Source organism: Podarcis raffonei, chromosome 12 (assembly GCF_027172205.1).
Source record: "Podarcis raffonei isolate rPodRaf1 chromosome 12, rPodRaf1.pri, whole genome shotgun sequence".
Classification (NCBI taxonomy): domain Eukaryota; kingdom Metazoa; phylum Chordata; class Lepidosauria; order Squamata; family Lacertidae; genus Podarcis; species Podarcis raffonei.
This window is the reverse complement of record NC_070613.1, coordinates 18,052,202-18,071,969: the sequence shown is the minus strand read 5'-3', so window position 1 is coordinate 18,071,969 and position 19,768 is coordinate 18,052,202. Positions and strand designations below refer to the sequence as shown.

The following is a 19,768-nucleotide window of genomic DNA, read 5'->3' as shown; positions in this document are numbered from 1 at the left end:
CAGAATGTAAGAATATGGGGAGTTTTGCAAAGCCTCATCAGGCTATGTGTTTCTCTTATAAGTTGAGTTTTCTCTTTCGTTTTTGGGCACAGAAGAGATTTTACAAATGTAACAAAAGAAAACCACAAGTCACCATGTTCAGGAGAAACATCAAGGGTATGGGTGGTGGATAAGAAATTATCTCATGGCAACTTAATGTGAATAATGGTCAGTGACAATCCATTCTTCTTTTTTTAAATACAATGATTCTACAGCAAAGTTTTACATATGCACACAAAAGGTTAACCAAGCTCTTGACAGTTCACCTGGAACCTCCCAAACGTTAAAAGTTCCCTGCAGACCTCATTATCTGTAAAACATTTTTATACGTCAGCATTTTCCTGTCAATTACTAGAAAAATCGTTGTTGATGTAGCTTTCCCAAGGAATATCCTCTGCTGAATAAATTAAGCAATATATGATATTACTTCAGACCTTGAAAACTGATTTGCACATTCAGTCTCAATGTGTTAGGAACCCATTCCAGGGAGAACACAGAAAGGACACTGAAAATGTTCCTTGTCTCTCCAGCTTTTAAGGTCTTCCAACATAACAAGAAAGTAAGCAGATGGGAAATAAATATATCTAGAACCATAACAGCTGTGTGGGCTTCATGTCCTTCACAAATGTGTAACGGGAACTACAGTACCAAACGTTATATTCCACCAAATGGCGTGGAAGTAGGTCTAAATGATGCACTTCTTGATTAATTTGCACTTGATTAATTTGCAACTATCAACCAAAAGCCATTGCTTCAGATTTATCCAGAGCAATTGCCCAGGTATACAGAGCAGCTGTTACATATTCATCAACAAATAAGTGCTTACAGAGAAGAGTCAGCTGATCCTAAGCTTATGCAGAAGCAGGGAAAAGTTAATTTGGATTGGTTTTAGGCATTTGGAAATACTGAGGTAGGCTTGGATGGGAAAATGAATGAAAGAGAATACAGCACATCTGAAGGTGCCTTATACTGCGTCAGACTACTGGTGCATATAGCTACGTATTTTCTGTGCTGACTGATGGTGCTTTTGCAGTCCAATAGTTTAGACAGATGCTTTTCCTAGCACGGCGTAATGTGGCAAAATAAATATGTACATCCACTCCACTTATTGGAGGAGACACAAAAGTCATTTATTAAACTGTAACTGGTGAAGAAGCCTTGAAACCAGTGGGGAGAGGGTCTGTTAAATCTCTCCCATGCAAAACTTTGTAAAATTATTAGCTCTAAGTTGAGCCAAGTTTACCTTTTCTACTGATCTTCCTGGGGTGGAGGTAAAACAAGGAGAATGGGTGCCTCCTCTTTTCTACTTTTTTAAACAGCACCATTTCCCCATAAAGCTATTTTGTACCACTCATCATCCAAACTAGCCCATATGCTTTTCCTGATGTGGGATTGTCTCATTTTCATCAACCTGTTTTATTCTATGTGCAGCAGAATTTCCCTGCCCTCCCACCTAGTGAAAGTTGGCACTTAGGTTATAAAAGTTAACTGTGACTAAATGCTCATCATGGTATACTGAAATGTTACTGCATAGTAAAAGGTTTACTGCAGCTCTCAAAAAAATACTGACCTGAAAGCTATCAAAATGGTGACATTGATACATGTCTGTCGTCGCATATTCCCTTTGCTGCTAGTTCCTGCTGTTTATAGCGATACTTAAAAAGAGGTTTTGTACAGAAGAGTGCATTCCATTCCAAAGAAATGGTGGTGCCCTTTCCAAATCTATTACTGTTTATCATATGTAGAACCCAAACGCGGAGATGGTCCTATGCTCAAAGTTTCTTGCACGTGTGTGCACATCCCACCCCCATACACTGCTCTGAGCAGGTGGAGAACCCCAGAGGCCTCTAATGCGGCTGGAGGAACTGTAATTAGAGAAGGAAAACTGGAGAATAGAAATCTACACAAACTAGTACTTTAGCGGTTCACAAGATTCTATGGATGTACAAATAGGGCCTGTAACAAAACATTGCAGTGTGGAGTGTTCAGGATTCCAAGGATACACCATTCTATTCCTATTCCTCCCTGGTTTTCCAATTTCCACCCAACAGACTCTCCACATTCTGTAACCACTGAGCATGCTTCCCCCCATCCCTCCTTACAGATTTTTCCCTAATGATATATTGTACCTGTTCAGTTTCTCAAACATTTCTCTTGTGCCTGGATGGTGCCATTCTTTACTACAGATTTGTATCTTTAATTGCAATTTCAACAACCACAGTGGGCATCTTGTATACGAATGATTATCAGACCAGAATTTTGAAATGCATTCACCAACCTACAGCCAAAGTACACTTTTGTGCCTAGGAAACACCACACCTCAATTCCCAAGGCTTTAGTACAACATTTTATAGCAATAAGGCTTTTAAACTATATATTTCTGGTTAACAGGACTCAATTGTGTTCATGACCAAAGGCTAATATGCAATGGCTATTTCCTTTGTAAGCAACTCTTTGCTCCTAAACCAATGATTAACAAAAGGATATCCTTTCAAGACATGTTAGCATTCCAACACAATGGGAATCCAAGACTATTGCTTATATAGGCTGAAATGAAATATTAAAGTTAAAGCTGTATCCCCAAACATAAGGTCATCACTCAAGCATGTGTCAATCTGAAGCACTCAAGCTTTAATTTATTTATGGTATGATCAATGTGTACACCCACCCACAGATATATGTCTCCTCCTGAAATCATAAATATGGCATTGCAAACATTAATTTCAACAAGGCTATTTCCAGAAGGCTTAAGAGTTAATAAAACAAAGCAAAACCCTACAAAAACAACTCTGAAAGATTATGCTAACTATTGCAGAAATCCAGCAACTATCAGTATAGCAAATTAAATCTCAAAAGAAATGTTTCCAACATACACTGGGAGGAATGTCATTAACATATTCTTTCATCTAGCAGATTCCTCAACCCTCAAGAAGATATTTATTTACCATACTTCGCTATGGGCTGAATAGTCACCAGCCTTCAATTTTCACATCAGTTGCAGATGAGATGGGGGGGGCACACACCTTGTACACAGGCTTGAATTGAAATTGACTTTGAATCTCTGAACTGTCAACAAATTCTCCTACGAAAAGGTTTGCTTTACAGAGATTATAAAGTAGGTGTCACGCCTGACACTTGCATTTTATATTCAGATGGCAGGTCTGTAAAGAAACGTTACCAAAACGTCAGGAAGGGACTTAGAAGGCTCAGCTGTCACGCTATGTGCCTCTCTGGGCTTGCTTTGCAGTCAGATACTGTGCTGTCGATGTCAGAGGTTCTCCACTTAAACTCCCTGACAAGCAAAGAAGAATACTGGGAGAATATGTTATCAGGAGCTGTGGACTTGTCTTCAGTAGCAGGTCAACCTGACACTTATTTTGGTGCATGAAAACCAAAACTATGATCCTGTTTCAGATTAAAAAACTGTACACTATACCCTGCTGGATATACAAGTTCAAGTTTTTAAATTGTGAAATAATCCTTGCAGAGGACCCTCTATGCTTTCAATGCATTGAAGCCTAATGTGCTGAGGGTGCCCGTCTCCTGCCTAAGTCTAAAAAGAAAAAAGGGAGAAAAGTGTGTGTGTGTGTGTGTGTGTGTGTGTGTACACACACTAGCAGAAAAACACAAATGTAAACTCGACAGCAGCATGAACCAAAAGGGTGATTAAAAGCACCAAGCTTTTAGCTGCTTCTCTTTGTTTAAGAAACCATTCCAATTAAGGGACATAAATCAAATTTGCAATCAAGGAAAAATTATAAAGTTAATGAAACATCTGAAATGTAGCTGCTGGAATTGTGGGTTGATTAGCGTCTAAAACAGTGGAAAATTATAAATTTATATTGATTTCCACCCTTAAAAAGAAAACACCTGCTTTTTCAGTAGCGTTTGAACTATCCCCAGACATAATAAGCCACAGTAAATGAAAATCATGGAGCAGACAATAAAACCTGCAAGCTACGCAATGGGAAAGTATAGTCTGTGCATGTTGTTTTCCCAAATGCCCAGTCAGAGGTCTCAGGTGGCTAATGCGGCTGGAATGTGTAATTCAAAGCTCCAAATAATATGTTTATGAATCTGGACGTGTTCTGTGCACTTTGGAAGTGGCTGTACAAGAAGAGACAACAGTATATCTGATTTCAGCTAAACAAGGTTTTAAACTAAATTATCCATTTCCTCTTGAAGGACTGGATGGAGCAACACTGCAAGGCTCCCAGTAATCATTTCAAATGTAATTGTAGGATTCAATTTAATGGTAATATGGGAATATTTCATTTGCATTGGTTCCCAATAGAATGGCTTGCCCATCTGTAATCTACAATACTGAAAGCAAGACACTGCACAGCCAATGTTTTAAATGCCATAAACACCGTATTTTGATATATAGACCCCACACTCTGCAAACCCCCTCTGAATCATACTTACTTCTTTAACAAGAACAGCAGTGTGGGGTTTCATATACAGCTCGAATTCTAAAGACAGGTGTTTGCAGGTTTAGGGTTTGTAAAGGAAATAGTTTATTGGCTTCACATGTTAAGACATTGTATCTCATTTTCTAATATATACAGGCTGTGATTATTGAGTAGAATTTTCAGATACATTTGAGTTAGGATAACTGAACTCTTTCCTCAGTTGAAACAGTGATCTCAGGGTCACCATTCCAGAAGATTCAGGATATTTTACTTATTTATTATCACATTTATATCCCACCTTTCCTCCAAAGAGCTCAAGGTGGTTTGCATAGTTACTCCCACTTCATTTTATCCTTACAAATAACTCTGTGAGACAGGATAGGCTGAAAGACTGTGACTGGCCCAAGGTCACCCAGTGAGCTTCATGACTGAGTGGGGACAATAATCCTGTTCTCAGAAGTCCTAGTCTGAAACTACACCACACTCATACACAAAAGAGCCAGTGTGGTGTAGTGGTTAAGAGCGGTAGACTTGTAATCTGGTGAACCGGGTTCGATTCCCCACTCCTCCACATGCAGCTGCTGGGTGATCCTGGGCTAGTCACACTTCTCTGAAGTCTCTCAGCCCCACTCACCTCACAGAGTATTTGTTGTGGGGGAGGAAGGGAAAGGAGAATGTGAGCCACTTTGAGACTCCTTCGGGTAGTGATAAAGCGGGATATCAAATCCAAATCCAAAAGGAAGTACTTCTTCACACTAAGAAATTCACCGCTACAAGCTGTAGTGATGGCCACCAACTTTAACAGCTTAAAAGGAGGATTGGAAAATTCATGGAGGATAAGGCTATCACTGGCTACTAGCCACAATGACTATCGGCTACCTCCATGGCTAAATATGAGCTGCTGGGATCCACAGTTAGGGGGAGTGCTGTTGCATGCATATCCCACTTGCAGGCTTCCCATTGGTAACTGCTTGGCCAATGTGAGAACACAATGCTGAACTAGATGAGTCTTTGGTGTGATCCAGCGGAGCTTTATGTTCTCAAGAAATATTGCAAATAAAAAACACCACTAATCTAGTTCAAGATTCTCATGATTAATTTTCCCTTATACTTGATTTTCATATATCCTGTATAAACTGCCATGTAAACATGCACTTTTTGCACGTTTTGTTTACCTAAGGAACATACTTGCCACAACTAGTCAAATCTTATTGATTTTTATTTTATTTTTAATCTAGCTTTTAAAATCTCACTGACTTTGTGCTTTGGATGTGTTGTTATTTGTATTTTAATTATTTTTGTATTATCTGTTCTGGGAATTTTTCACCAAAGGGCAGTATACGCATCATAAATAAATGTACAGCTTCTTTGAACTTAAAAATAGCTTTCTGTTTTAACTTGTACTCTTCTGATGCTAATAATTCAAGGATTTCAAGGATACTAAAGCACACAGAGACCCTTGGGGTTTGGCAATGTGGTGAAGAACTTAGTGTTGGTCACAAGGGAAGCACCATTCCCCGCTCCCCTAAATTCTTTGAAGCCACACCTGGAAATCCCCACCTAGGAAGGAGCATTGGTTGTGGCCCTGAGGCACTACAATCACAAAACCACAACAATGTATTATTCAAAAGTAATCAGATCATACCATGACCCTAATGTAGATCACACGGACTCCTGATTTAGTGTCTGTTTTCAGAACAAAATGCACTTGGCACATGGGGTGGGCGGAGACCCCTTAAGTCTCAAGTTACCAGGAAACCTCTTTAGACAGAAAGCTGAATCTATTTATTCCTGTAACAGTTCTCTTAATCTCTTCACACTTTTTTCTACCTGACTTCTCATCCTCTTACTTCTTCTCCTTCGGTTTCCCCTATTCCTTACAGAAACTGCTGGTCACTGTATCTATAAAAATACAATACTACATCCAGTGTAGAAAGCCCACCAGATGGGCTGGTGGGGACTACCTAAATAGTATAGAAATTTATTTATGTATGCAACCACAGCTGCAAGAATGTTATTTGCCCAAAAAAATGGAAGGAAGAAGAGGTCCCGACAAGAGAAGAATGGATACAGAAGTTAATGGACTACACAGAAATGGCGACACTTACTGGTAGAATAAGAAATCAAGATAACCAATTTTTTTTTAGAAAGGAATGGAAATGGTTTATTGAGTATTTACAAACAAATTGTAAACAGATTAAAACACTGCCAGGATTAATGGATTCCATTTCTCCTCCAGCTTTGCTCCTCCCGGCACTGCTCAGCTCTCTCTCTCTCCGCAGTGCCTCTCCAGCAAAGCAGGAGGAGAAATGGAAGGGGCTCCGTTTCTCCTGCCGCTTTGCTGAAGGGGCACTGCGCAGAGAGAGAAAGCTGTGCAGCGGATCTCCAGCGAAGCAAAGCCAGGAGAGAAAGAGGGATTGATCTCTCTTGCTCTCCTGGCTTCAGCAAAAGCAATGCAAAGCCTCCTGAGCACAGCAGGAGTGCTCTGGGTCCAAAAAGGGTGCCTCTGGGTCCAAAAAGGGTGGCAAACCCTGCTTTTAGTGTCACGCTACTTCTATACCAGCCATTAGAAAAACATGAGCAGACAAGCAGTTAAAAAATGAAAAACAAAAAATGTCAAATAATTCAGTCTTCCAGACTTCCGTAGCTGTGAAACAGCAAGGAGGAGAGGGGAGGAGAAAGCAACACAAACTAAGGAGAGAGAAAGGGAAAAAAGCACAGCTTTGAACATCAGGCCAGAGAAACAGATTTTTCAATATTTTATGTGACATGATACAACATCAGCTAAGGACAAGGAAACACAGGCTTTGCTTACATGGCAGCTGACAGTAACTAAAAAAGGAAGGGAAACAGCTTACACTTTATTGGTTCATGGAGTGCTGCTTTTACATCTAACTGCTTATTCCTTGAGAAGAAAATCTGATATTTACAAAGCAATGAGTCACCCCATACCAGAGAGTTGTTCCCAGAATATGTATCCTGGCCTTTGTGTCTTGCTGTCTTATGCCTAGGGACACCCTGGCAGGGCCTAATTCCCTAAAACTTAAAAAAATGTATCTGAGAGACAGGCAAGAGTTGGATCCAAACTATCACAGTGTGCACAAATCTACCCAAATAAATGTCACAAATTCCCAGATAATATATGGAAAATAATTGCATTGGTTGCTGCTCTTAAGAAACAAGGTTATAACCCAATAATAAACCCACAACTTTTAAAAAATGAAAACATTTGTTTGCCATATATTATCTTACAGTTTATTATATTTAATTGGGTAGATTTGTGCCCACCTTAAGTTATGAATGTCTGTTGTCGTCCTTTTTAAAAAAGGTGACTCTCTCATGGATACAGTGGTAAAGGTAAAGGGACCCCTGACCATTAGGTCCAGTCGTGACCGACTCTGGGGTTGTGGCGCTCATGTTCTTAACCTGAGGTACCACTTTAGCTAATGGGGACTCCCGCCGCCACCGTGCAATTTCTGTTCTCATCCTGAAGCAAAGTTCTTAACCCGAGGTACTATTTCTGGGTTAACGGAGTCTGTAACCTGAAGCATCTGTAACCCGAGGTACCACTGCAGTTGCATCACCATTCTTAAGACGTAGTGTGATGCCCTTCCCTGCCCCTAAAAACAATCAAATAGAAAAAAAGCCCCTACTCCGGAGATTTTACTATTATCCCACTCATCTTCTAAGAATGCAATTCTGGGCTGCATCAATAGGAGTATAGCATCTAGATCAAGGGAAGCAATAGTGCCACTGTATTCTGCTCTGGTCAGACCTCATCTGGAGTACTGTGTCCAGTTCTGGGCACCACAGTTCAAGAAGGACACTGACAAACTGGAACGTGTCCAGAGGAGGGCAACCAAAATGGTCAAAGGCCTGGAAACGATGCCTTATGAGGAACGGCTAAGGGAGCTGGGCATGTTTAGCCTGGAGAAGAGGAGGTTAAGGGGTGATATGATAGCCATGTTCAAATATATAAAAGGATGTCACATAGAGGAGGGAGAAAGGTTGTTTTCTGCTGCTCCAGAAAAGCGGACACGGAGCAATGGATCCAAACTACAAGAAAGAAGATTCCACCTAAACATTAGGAAGAACTTCCTGACAGTAAGAGCTGTTCGACAGTGGAATTTGCTGCCAAGGAGTGTGGTGGAGTCTCCTTCTTTGGAGGTCTTTAAGCAGAGGCTTGACAACCATATGTCAGGAGTGCTCTGATGGTGTTTCCTGCTTGGCAGGGGGTTGGACTCGATGGCCCTTTTGGTCTCTTCCAACTCTATGATTCTATGATTCTAAGGTCAGGGGTGGTGTATGTTATGTATGCATGCAATACTGGCCTAGGCCTTCAAGCCTCTTGGAGGCTCAGGAGCTTCATCTGCATAACAAAAGACAGAGAGGATTCTAAAACCCTCCAATGACATTGTTAGTAGCTGGCAGGCTTCCAACCCCTGCTCAGATAAGGCCAATGTTGTGATTTGCTAATTGCAGCATTAAGGCAACCTATCACAGTTCTAGCAATTCAAAAGCACGCCCCAAAGTGCAAGTAGATAAATAGGTACCACTCCGGCGGGAAGGTAAACGGTGTTTCTGTGCGCTGCTGTGGTTTTGCCAAAAGCGGTTTAGTCATGCTGGCCACATGACCCAGAATAACTGTCTGTGGACAAACGCTGGCTCCCTCAGCCTGTAAAGCGAGATGAGCGCTGCAACCCTAGAGTCATCTGCGTCTGGACTTAACTTTACCTTTATCACAAGCGATGTGCGTGTTTTGCCTGGGCCAGCTTAAGGTATATATACTGGGCCAAGTGCCCCCGTTTGTCATTCTTGTTCTTCTTGTTCCTGATGTTCCGATAAATTCCTTTTGAGCTGAATCTCAGTCTTGGATCATGCCTGAACCCACCTACACTTCAATGTACATGACACTTCTCTTCAGACTATCCTCACAACGATCATGGTTATCCTCACAACACACTGACAATAGGACCACAACCTCCACCACACTTGTATGCAGTAGGGTATCTTTGAAGGCAGCACACTCAGTTCTATTATCCAATAGCTCTCTGGCACTTCATGCCCTCCATCTCACGCCTGACCTGCTACCTGAGGTAAGTACCTCACTGCCAGTATGGCTCTGCATCAGGGTGAGGCTGAAAGTAAAGCACAGCTGCTGTGTGAAATGGCATTGCCCTGCACACAAATAACATATACAAAGAGGTAAGAAATGAACGAAAGCTTATTTCTATTGCAGCAAACTCTCAGTACATTGTGCATGCCCATCTATCTTCTCAAGGCATGCTGGACAGCCTTTATTGTGGAGCACACTCAAGAGCCTCCCTGGATACCTCTGGCCAATGTTTTATATATTTTCTTGGGGATAGGCTCAGTGAGAAAATATTCAGTAAGGCAATTTAAATAACAATTAGAAACACACAGAGAGAAACGACTACAACTGATAAAAAACCAATTAAAAAGTGGTGGATCAGTGATTAAGAACTCAAATCAGGGAAGTGGAAATCCTATATTAAAAAAAAGAGTGGAAGACTAATAGAGAGGGGGCGAAAAAGGTCTCCCAATCAAGGGAATACAACAATTTCGGTGATTATGTTATTTTACGTACATTTGTGTTTTGGTCATCCTCTCAGGAATTAGGGCAGAGTAGGACATCTTTACAAGTCTGTGGGCTAAGCTGAGAGATACTAATTTGCCACAGACCACCCTATGAGCTACATAGTTGAACCAAGAATTTTAACCTTGTTTATATAGGTTTCCTGGCTCCATGTCTTATCTAATTAAAACATTTCTTGCCAAAGCAATCCCAGAGTGCATTACATTAAAATCAAATACATAATACACATTAAAACAAAACAGAAAGGGGGGGAAATGCAACTTTTAAAAATAAAACAGCTATGCTGCAATCCTTGCATAAAAACCTTGGTGAATAAGTAGGTCTGCAACTGGCATTGAAAACTCATAAGAGTTAGCATCAGCTGTATCTGAGAAGGTAAGGAATAAACAAGGTGCCAGTACCAAGAAGCTTGTCTTGTTTAGTGCCACTTGGTGAATTTCTCTTAACTGTGGCAGTAAGAGGGTCTTCCTCATAAAGAAGATGCTTTGTTAGATATCTAGGTCCCAATCTATATAGGGCTCTATACTGTGTGTCAATACAAGCTCCCTAAACTTGGCCTGGTGTGGTATGTTCACAATCAGCAGTCCCAAATGACAGCCTAGCCATGGAATTCTACACTAACTGCAGCTTCTGAACAAATCTCAAAGGTTACCCAACCACTGTGGCCAGGTAATGCCTGAATAGGAACATCCATAACTACATTACTAGCCAACCCCAGTCACTTGCACCTTCAACGACAGTGATGGATCTAAGAGCACCACCCATTCTTTCAGAGGGAATACAAGCCCATCCAGAACTAGAAGAATGCCTAATTCCAGAACCCTAGATTTGTCAGTCCATAGAGCCCGACCTCGTCAGGATTCAGTCTCAACTTATTGGCGCTCACTCAGCACACAACTGCATTTTGTTATGAAAACCTTCTGGAAGCCCATGGGAAGGCACAACTTTGAGGGATCTAGTAGGGAACTAGGGAAGTCACTTTATAGCTTTATGGCTAACAAATTCTCTCTCGGGGAAGCTGGGAGATGAGACATATTTTGAGAACAGAAAGCATACAGTACTCTCTCAAAGCAAAAATTGTACTAGTAGATGCACTACGGAGAGGGTCAGAGTTTGAAACAAAGGGGAAAGGGTATGATGTAATGTTTGAAGGTGTGCTGCCCCGCTGCTTGTCCCATTGCCTTATACCATAGAAAAACATGGCTGGAAAACACAACAGACATGTACAAAAGAAGACAAAGTGTTCCTCTCATTGAGAAATCAGTACTATACTGTGACTCCTCAATAGCCTTTGCCTGTTTTTGTACTATATTTCAAGGAGTTTGAAACAAGGAGTTTGTTCTTAGTCATTACTTGTAGGTGACATAACTGAGTGTAACATAGCTGAGTTACTCTACATTGTTAATGCTCAATGAATCCTGTTTGCAAAGCAGTGTGTGTTCCATCTCAAGGCTAAGTGAGACCAGCCCCTCTTCCCTTGTGCCTTAAACTATGAAAGAAGTTGCTGCTGGGACTGTGCTGGTGCAGAACCCCCTTCCTAGAGGGATTATGTCGGCTGGTACTGGGCTGGGGCTTATCAGCCATTTCGGATAAATTGTTTTTGAATTGTTATGGTTTTGGTATTAAACTGCATCATTTTTTATTGGATTGCTTCCCCCCTCCCCCACTAATACGCTATGTGCTTTTTGATAGGATTATATTGATGAAAGTGTTTTTGTTTGCTAATGTGTTCTTATTGTTGTCATCAGCTTTGAAATCAACATTGATGCTGGAAAAGAGACATATAGATAATAAATCAAGTCAAATCCACACTTACTGGAGCATAGCAATTGCTTGAAAATAAAAGCCTTACAGGGCAAGGCTTGTACCAGCTCTTCACTTAGATTGGGAAATGTTCTCTATTCCAAATCAAAACCAGAAAGGTTGTATTGGCAGGAGTGAAAACTGGGGAAACCATGGAGGATCTCCAGGGTTCAACATGAATTTCTCTAAACACTTACATTTCAAGAAGCCTTTGTTGCTGTGAACTGGGTTTTAGTTGTGTGTCAATAATGAATCACCATACATGCAAGAAACATCAAGCGCTAACTGAGTATTGTTTTGTTTTGTACAAATGTTGATCCTTGTGCAGATGCAACATAGATGTCACTTGTTTTATTCCACCTCATAAGCAGCTTCACTAAAACATGACATAAACCTGTGTCAATCTTGGTGCAATAGAATCCACACTGATAGAATTATAGTCATGTTACAGATGATGATAGAGTGAAGGAGCATTAAATGGTCCCATTAAAACAAGCTTAAATTGCTGGCATTTTGAAAATGGATATTGAAATATACATTGCCATGAAAACCATAGGTCCAAACTCTAATCACATATACAAATCCTACCTGAACATGTCCCCCAGGCCTTTTAGCATTCCTTTCTTGGCTTTAATTTTATCCTTTTCTTTATCTCGATCTTTCTTCTTGTCCTTCCCAATTTTTTTTCGGTCTCCTTTATCTTGACTGCCATTCATGTGTCTTTCCAGCGAATGGGATGGCTGGTCACTCGACGTAGAGACAGATTCTCTACCCGATCGTGAGCTTTCCTCAGTATCTTCCTCCACTGAAAGAGTAAGGTAATTTTAGTAGGGGCTGGGGGGGCATTAAAAAAAAAATCTCTGCTGTGACTCAAGACAAATAGAGTTGAACAACCCTTATCCGTTCATCCAGAATGAACAGCCACTACATTCCAGTAAACCACCCAGGTGGTAAACTGCATGACTTTCTCTGCTTGTATCTGGATAGCTCCACACATGGGGTCCATGAAACTGCACATATTTTACTGTACAAGGTGAGGTTTTTGGTTTAACTTGCTTGCTCAGTATTCTGATCGCTTAATAAGCCAAGAAATGAATGAGTCTTTTGGATAAATATACATAGCTCATTTGATCCTCCCTTGGCCCAAGCAGGCAAGCAAGCAAACTAGAGAGTCCTCCATTGACTATAGTTTGCTATTTCATGCTAACCATGAAAATATGCTTAATTGCTTCACAGCAAGCCAGGATATTAAACCATGGTTTGAAGCTGACTTAATATCCTGGCTTGTTCCAAAGCTGTTAATCATAGCAAACAATGTGCAATGGAATACCTTGGTTTGCTTGCTCCCTCAGGCAAAGGGGCTGGGCTTTATGTCCAAAAGACCAATTCATATCTAATATTATGAAGACAAGATATGCTAATCTGAACATGGTCTATATATTGACAGTTGAGTTTACAATGCTTTCCACTATGTACATTTACAACATAATTCTCCATTTTAACCTTGGATATCGGCTCATTCTTCACACCCATTTTCAGGAGAAAATGAAGGATGCAAAATTTTTCTTAATGCAACATACACCTTGAAGACTGAGATATTGAAATGAAAAATGAGCATGTTCATATTCAAGGCACAATCCTACATTTCAAGTTCAAACACCAACTCAGTCCCACATTGGCTTTCATTTAGGCTGGTGAATAAGTAAAACATACCGTAATACTATATCACCCTTAGGCACTGAGGTATCACAGTGATTTTCAAAGATAGAGCAAGGCTGAGAAAAAGATGCAATATGCAGTATCTGAAGAGAGGACTCAAGGACATTGTGCTTTAAGTCAATGTTAAAAATACAAATTAATTAAAACTAATTTATAATACTTGACATTCAACAAGGATAATGATAATAATAATGCTGTTTAATTGCTTATTGAAGTATTTCTATGCACATTTCCCTTCCTATTAAAAACAATCAATCACACCTCGTGCAATTCACATTATTTATATACTGAATATTCAAAACTTGTGATCCTCATCAGTTACCTCAGCTTTGCCAATACATTAGCGAAAAATTGCAAGCATGTTCTAAGATAGTATGCCTCTGAATATCACTTGCTTTGGTGGCAACCAGCAAGGAGTGCTGTTGCCCTCATATTTTACTTGTCTGCCTTTTATTGTACTGCATCACATTGCTTTTAGGGATGTGTACCTCACACTCCAATAACATTTTCCAGTAGCTTTCCAGAGCATCTTGTTGGTTACTATGGGAAATAAGATGCTGGACTAAGATGGACCTTCAGCCTACTCCAGCAGGACTTTTCTTATCTCATCCACTGAGGGTCAGGGAACACACTCATTCAGTAGGTTTGGACTTCCCTGCTGCTTTGCAATTCATTTCATACAATCTCTAATATAACTTCATTTCTACAATTCCCATGCAACAACAGAACTTTATTTTAGGCAACTGCCAGCTTATTATCAACTGCTTTCACTGAGCCCAGCTCAGGGATCAAAGGACTCAGGGCTTCCTTCTCACACTGCCCTCCCCAAACCGCTTTGCGAGGTTGGGATATGCCAGCAACTAAAATAATTTATTTTCAAACAAGCTTTTGATTCGACCACTGCTTAATGTATTGATTGGAAGGGATGTTGCTGCTGTTTTCAGTGTGATTGTTTGAGTTTTAAGGTTGGAGTCACTGATGGTTTTATGTTTTCTTTTGTATCTGTAAGTTGATTTGACCAACGCCTTTGTGGAAGAGAAAAGCGGGGTATGCATTCCTGAAGAAATAAAATGTTGCCTCATTATTATTCCTATTCAGGCAAGAAATTCAAGTTCTGATTTTTGTGATAGTTCATAGTTCACTGATGACATTACTAAAAAGCACTGGGTCGGGGGGAAGAGTTAATGAAAAAGTGCAGACGGCAATCCCCCTTTCCTATTTTAGCCTCTAAGACCAAAACATCAAATCAGATTGTTCTTTAGGGTATGATTCCAAGAGCAAAGACATGTTTTACTTAAGAGAACTGCAAGAAAAGTATTGTGAAACTGCTCTCCTAATTATGTCACAAAACAGAGAAAATGCTCATAAGAAACTGTAGTTATTGAACGTGAAGCTGTTCCATAACTGAGCTAGACTGTGTATTGTGTTATTTAATACAAGCAGAGTCTCTAGCAATTAAGACTAAACAGAGATTAGAAAGCTCTGCCAATTTATTCAGATTCAAATGGCTTGCTCTCAGACAACGCACCAGAGAAAGGAACTGTTTCTTATCAGCTATTCCAAGATTTCGAAAACAAACCCTGTGATTCATATGATCCAAATACCCCAAGCAGTCAGCTGTGACTATCTGATTATACCCATTAAAATCTATAGGTACCCTCTGCCAAACTTAAGGTCTTCCCATCTGTCTTTCAGGCTCAGTTCAACGGTCTGAATGGCCAATTGTTCTGAGTGCAGCAATTATATTATGGTTTTTAAAAAGCCCCCACAGTAAATGTGGTCACATGGTGTGCACGTATATTTTTAGAACTCATTGCAGGACACTGATCAAGATTTCTTTATGAAACAATTCAGAGCAACTTATCTGAATAGCTCAGTCAGTACAGCATGAGAATCTTAATCTCAGCGTTTCGGGTTCAGGACCCATGTTGGGTGAAAGATTGCTGCATTGCAGGGGGTTGGACTAGATGACCCTTGTGGTCCCTTTCCAACTCTACAATTCTCTGATTCTATTATCTTCGAGTACAAAAGGGTCACCAGCTGACCAAATGAAAGTCATTGCTTTTACAACGAGAGAAAGGAGCCTTCTAAATTCTGAACTATTAGGGGAGGAGAGAAATAGCTGCAAGGGGGATTTGAACACAACCCACCTCCATAGGGTTTAACTGAACACTAATTCCCCTCCCCACCTGTATAGTGTATAGTGGCATGTATAGTGCCACTTTAACACACTTGATCCCTACCTAAAATGGAACGTCTGCATCCAATATCAAATAGTCACATGCCCAGTACGCCTGCCAGATCATTCTATAGTTCTCTCTCTCCTTCTCCTTCTCCTCCCTCTCCCTCTCTCAAAATACACGGTGCCATCCTGAATGTTGCAATATTCAGGGCAGATAAAAGAATGCATTTTTTCACACAGCACATAGTTGAACTGTGGAATTCATCCCCCACAATATTTAGGGATGTCCAGCAAGTTGGACAGCTTTAAAGGAGGATTAGAAAAATGCTTGGAGGGGAAGGCAATCCATGGATACCAGCCACAATGGCTATATTCTGCCTCCAGTTTACATCTGAGTATCAGTTGCTGGGAATCACGTGAGAAGAATGCTGATGCACTCAGGGCCAGTTTGTGGGCTGCTTATGGGCACTGGTTGACCCACTGTGAGAAAAGCTTAAACATGGAGCACTTGGGATCCACCCCTTTGTGCCCCACTTCCTATGGGTGAAATCCAACTGTTCCCTCAGTCTCAGAAGAAGGGCTTTTGACCCACTTTTTGAAAAGGTGGGGAGGGTTTTTTTGCTTTCCTTCTTGCAGGCCTGAGCACACACACCCTCTGAAAACAAGCTCTAGGTTGTTGGGGAACCCTGCAGAACACATCAAAAGGTACCATAAAGGGCTGCCAAGGGAATCAGAAAAAACCCTTCCCCTCACTTCTGTTATGGGGTACTTCCACTGGATTCCACCCTGTGTCACTGGGTCAATTAGACAAGACTGATAACATTTAGCTGCTCTGAACTGCCATTTGAATCATAGAATCATAGAATCATAGAATCATAGAGTTGGAAGAGACCACAAGGGCCATCGAGTCCAACCCCCTGCCAAGCAGGAAACACCATCAGAGCACTCCTGACATATGGTTGTCAAGCCTCTGCTTAAAGACCTCCAAAGAAGGAGACTCCACCACACTCCTTGGCAGCAAATTCCACTGTCGAACAGCTCTTACTGTCAGGAAGTTCTTCCTAATGTTTAGGTGGAATCTTCTTTCTTGTAGTTTGGATCCATTGCTCCGTGTCCGCTTCTCTGGAGCAGCAGAAAACAACCTTTCTCCCTCCTCTATGTGACATCCTTTTATATATTTGAACATGGCTATCATATCACCCCTTAACCTCCTCTTCTCCAGGCTAAACATGCCCAGCTCCCTTAGCCGTTCCTCATAAGGCATCGTTTCCAGGCCTTTGACCATTTTGGTTGCCCTCCTCTGGACACGTTCCAGTTTGTCAATGTCCTTCTTGAACTGTGGTGCCCAGAACTGGACACAGTACTCCAGGTGAGGTCTGACCAGAGCAGAATACAGTGGCACTATTACTTCCCTTGATCTAGATGCTATACTCCTATTGATGCAGCCCAGAATTGCATTGGCTTTTTTAGCTGCCGCGTCACACTGTTGGCTCATGTCAAGTTTGTGGTCAACCAAGACTCCTAGATCCTTTTCACATGTAGTGCTCTCAAGCCAGGTGTCACCCATCTTGTATTTGTGCCTCTCATTTTTTTTGCCCAAGTGCAATACTTTACATTTCTCCCTGTTAAAATTCATCTTGTTTGTTTTGGCCCAGTTCTCTAATCTGTCAAGGTCGTTTTGAAGTGTGTTCCTGTCCTCTGGGGTGTTAGCCACCCCTCCCAGTTTGGTGTCATCTGCAAATTTGATCAGGATGCCCTTGAGTCCATCATCCAAGTCGTTGATAAAGATGTTGAATAAGACCGGGCCCAAGACAGAACCCTGTGGCACCCCACTAGTCACTCTTCTCCAGGATGAAGAGGAACCATTGATGAGCACCCTTTGGGTTCGGTCAGTCAGCCAGTTACAAATCCACTGAGTGGTAGCATAGTCAAGACCGCATTTTACCAGCTTCTTTACAAGAATATCATGGGGCACCTTGTCAAATGCCTTGCTGAAATCAAGGTAGGCTACATCCACTGCGTTCCCTTCATCTACCAGGCTTGTAATTCTGTCAAAAAACGAGATCAGGTTAGTCTGACATGACTTATTTTTCAGAAATCCATGCTGACTATTGGTGATCACAGCATTCCTTTCCAGGTGCTCACAGACTGTTTGCTTAATGATCTGCTCCAGAATCTTCCCTGGTATTGATGTCAGACTGACTGGGCGGTAATTATTTGGGTCCTCTCTTTTCCCCTTTTTGAAAATAGGGACAACATTTGCCCTCCTCCAGTCTGCCGGGACTTCGCCTGTTCTCCAGGAATTCTCAAAGATGACTGCCAGTGGTTCTGAAATCACATCTGCCAGTTCTTTTAATACTCTTGGATGCAGTTCATCTGGCCCTGGAGACTTGAATACATCTAGACTAGCCAAGTATTCTTGTACTATCTCCTTAGTTATTCTGGGCTGTGTTTCCTCTGCTGAATCATTTGCTCCAAATTCTTCAGGTCGGGCATTGTTTTCTTTATCGGAGAAGACTGAGGCAAAGAAGGCATTGAGGAGTTCAGCCCTTTCTGTGTCCCCTGTTTGCATTTCACCATCTTCTCCTCTGAGTGACCCCACTGTTTCTTTGTTCTTCCTTTTGCTACGAACATACCCATAAAAGCCTTTTTTGTTGCTTTTAACCTCTCTAGCAAGCCTGAGTTCATTCTGTGCTTTAGCTTTTCTGACTTTGTGTCTACACGTGCTGGCTATTTGTTTGAATTCCTCTTTGGTGGTTTCCCCCCTTTTCCATTTTTTGTACACATCCTTTTTTAATCTTAACTCAGTTAAAAGTTCTTTAGATAGCCACCCTGGCTTCTTTAGGCACCTTCCATGTTTCCGTCTCATTGGTATTGCCTGAAGTTGTGCTTTTACTATCTCCCTCTTAACAAACTCCCAGCCATCATGAACTCCCTTTCCTTTTAGTATTACTGTCCATGGGATCTCACCCAGCACTTCCCTAAGTTTTATGAAGTCGGCTTTCTTAAAGTCGAGAAATTGAGTCCTAGTATGCTTGGCTGCTCCTTTCCGCTGTATAGTAAACTTCAGAAGAGCATGATCACTCGCGCCTAATGATCCTTCCACTTCTACCCCACTAACCAGGTCATCAACATTGGTTAGGACCAGATCTAAAATGGCTGTTCCTCTTGTAGCTTCTCCCACTTTCTGGACAATGAAGTTGTCTGCAAGGCCAGTGAGGAATCTGTTTGACCTTATGCTCTTGGCTGAGTTTGACATCCAACAAATATCCGGGTAATTGAAGTCCCCCATTACTACTATCTCCCTTCCTTTTGCATGCTTGGCCATCTGTTCCAGGAAGGCATCATCTATGTCCTCCGTTTGGCTTGGGGATCTATAGTAAACTCCCACAATGAGGTCACTGTTATTCTTCTCTCCCTTAATTTTGACCCAAATGCTCTCACTTTGGCTTTGAGGTTCTAAATCTTGGATCTCTTCACAGGTATACACATCCCTGACATATAACGCCACTCCTCCTCCTTTCTTGTCTGGTCTGTTTCTCTGAAATAGATTGTATCCCTCCATTATTACATTCCAATCGTGGGACTTATCCCACCAGGTTTCAGTGATGCCTATTATGTCATATTTAGTTTGCTGTACCAAGAGCTCAAGCTCATCTTGTTTATTTCCCATACTTTGCGCATTAGTGTACAGACATTGAAGTCCATTAATCATTCCCCCGTGTCTCTTATTTAAGGATTTTTTCCTCCCACCACTAGGTCTGCGTGCTGTTTGCTCCATTCGGTCTATGACATTTGGATGATCATCTTCATCAATTGATAGACTCCTACCTTCAGGAGCACTGTCTCCCTCCCCCACATTAGTCAGTTTAAAGCCCTCCTGATGAGGTTTCTGAGATTTTTTGCAAAAACATTCCTACCAACCGTTGTGAGGTGCAGCCTCTGAGGGACATTTGAAATGAAGCGGAATTAATTCTGCTGTTGCTATTAAAGGAA

General features: G+C 41.3%; 1 protein-coding gene across 5 annotated transcripts in view; it reads right to left on the bottom strand.

The window, feature by feature from the left end:
* Positions 1–19,768, bottom strand: part of PARD3 (par-3 family cell polarity regulator) — a 542,078-nt gene that overhangs the window by 134,998 nt on the left and 387,312 nt on the right. For all 5 annotated transcript variants that reach the window (XM_053359113.1, XM_053359112.1, XM_053359111.1 and 2 more), the window contains one exon: positions 12,460–12,676. In XM_053359113.1, coding sequence (XP_053215088.1) covers positions 12,460–12,676 — 217 coding nt within the window. The remainder of the gene's footprint in view (positions 1–12,459; positions 12,677–19,768) is intronic.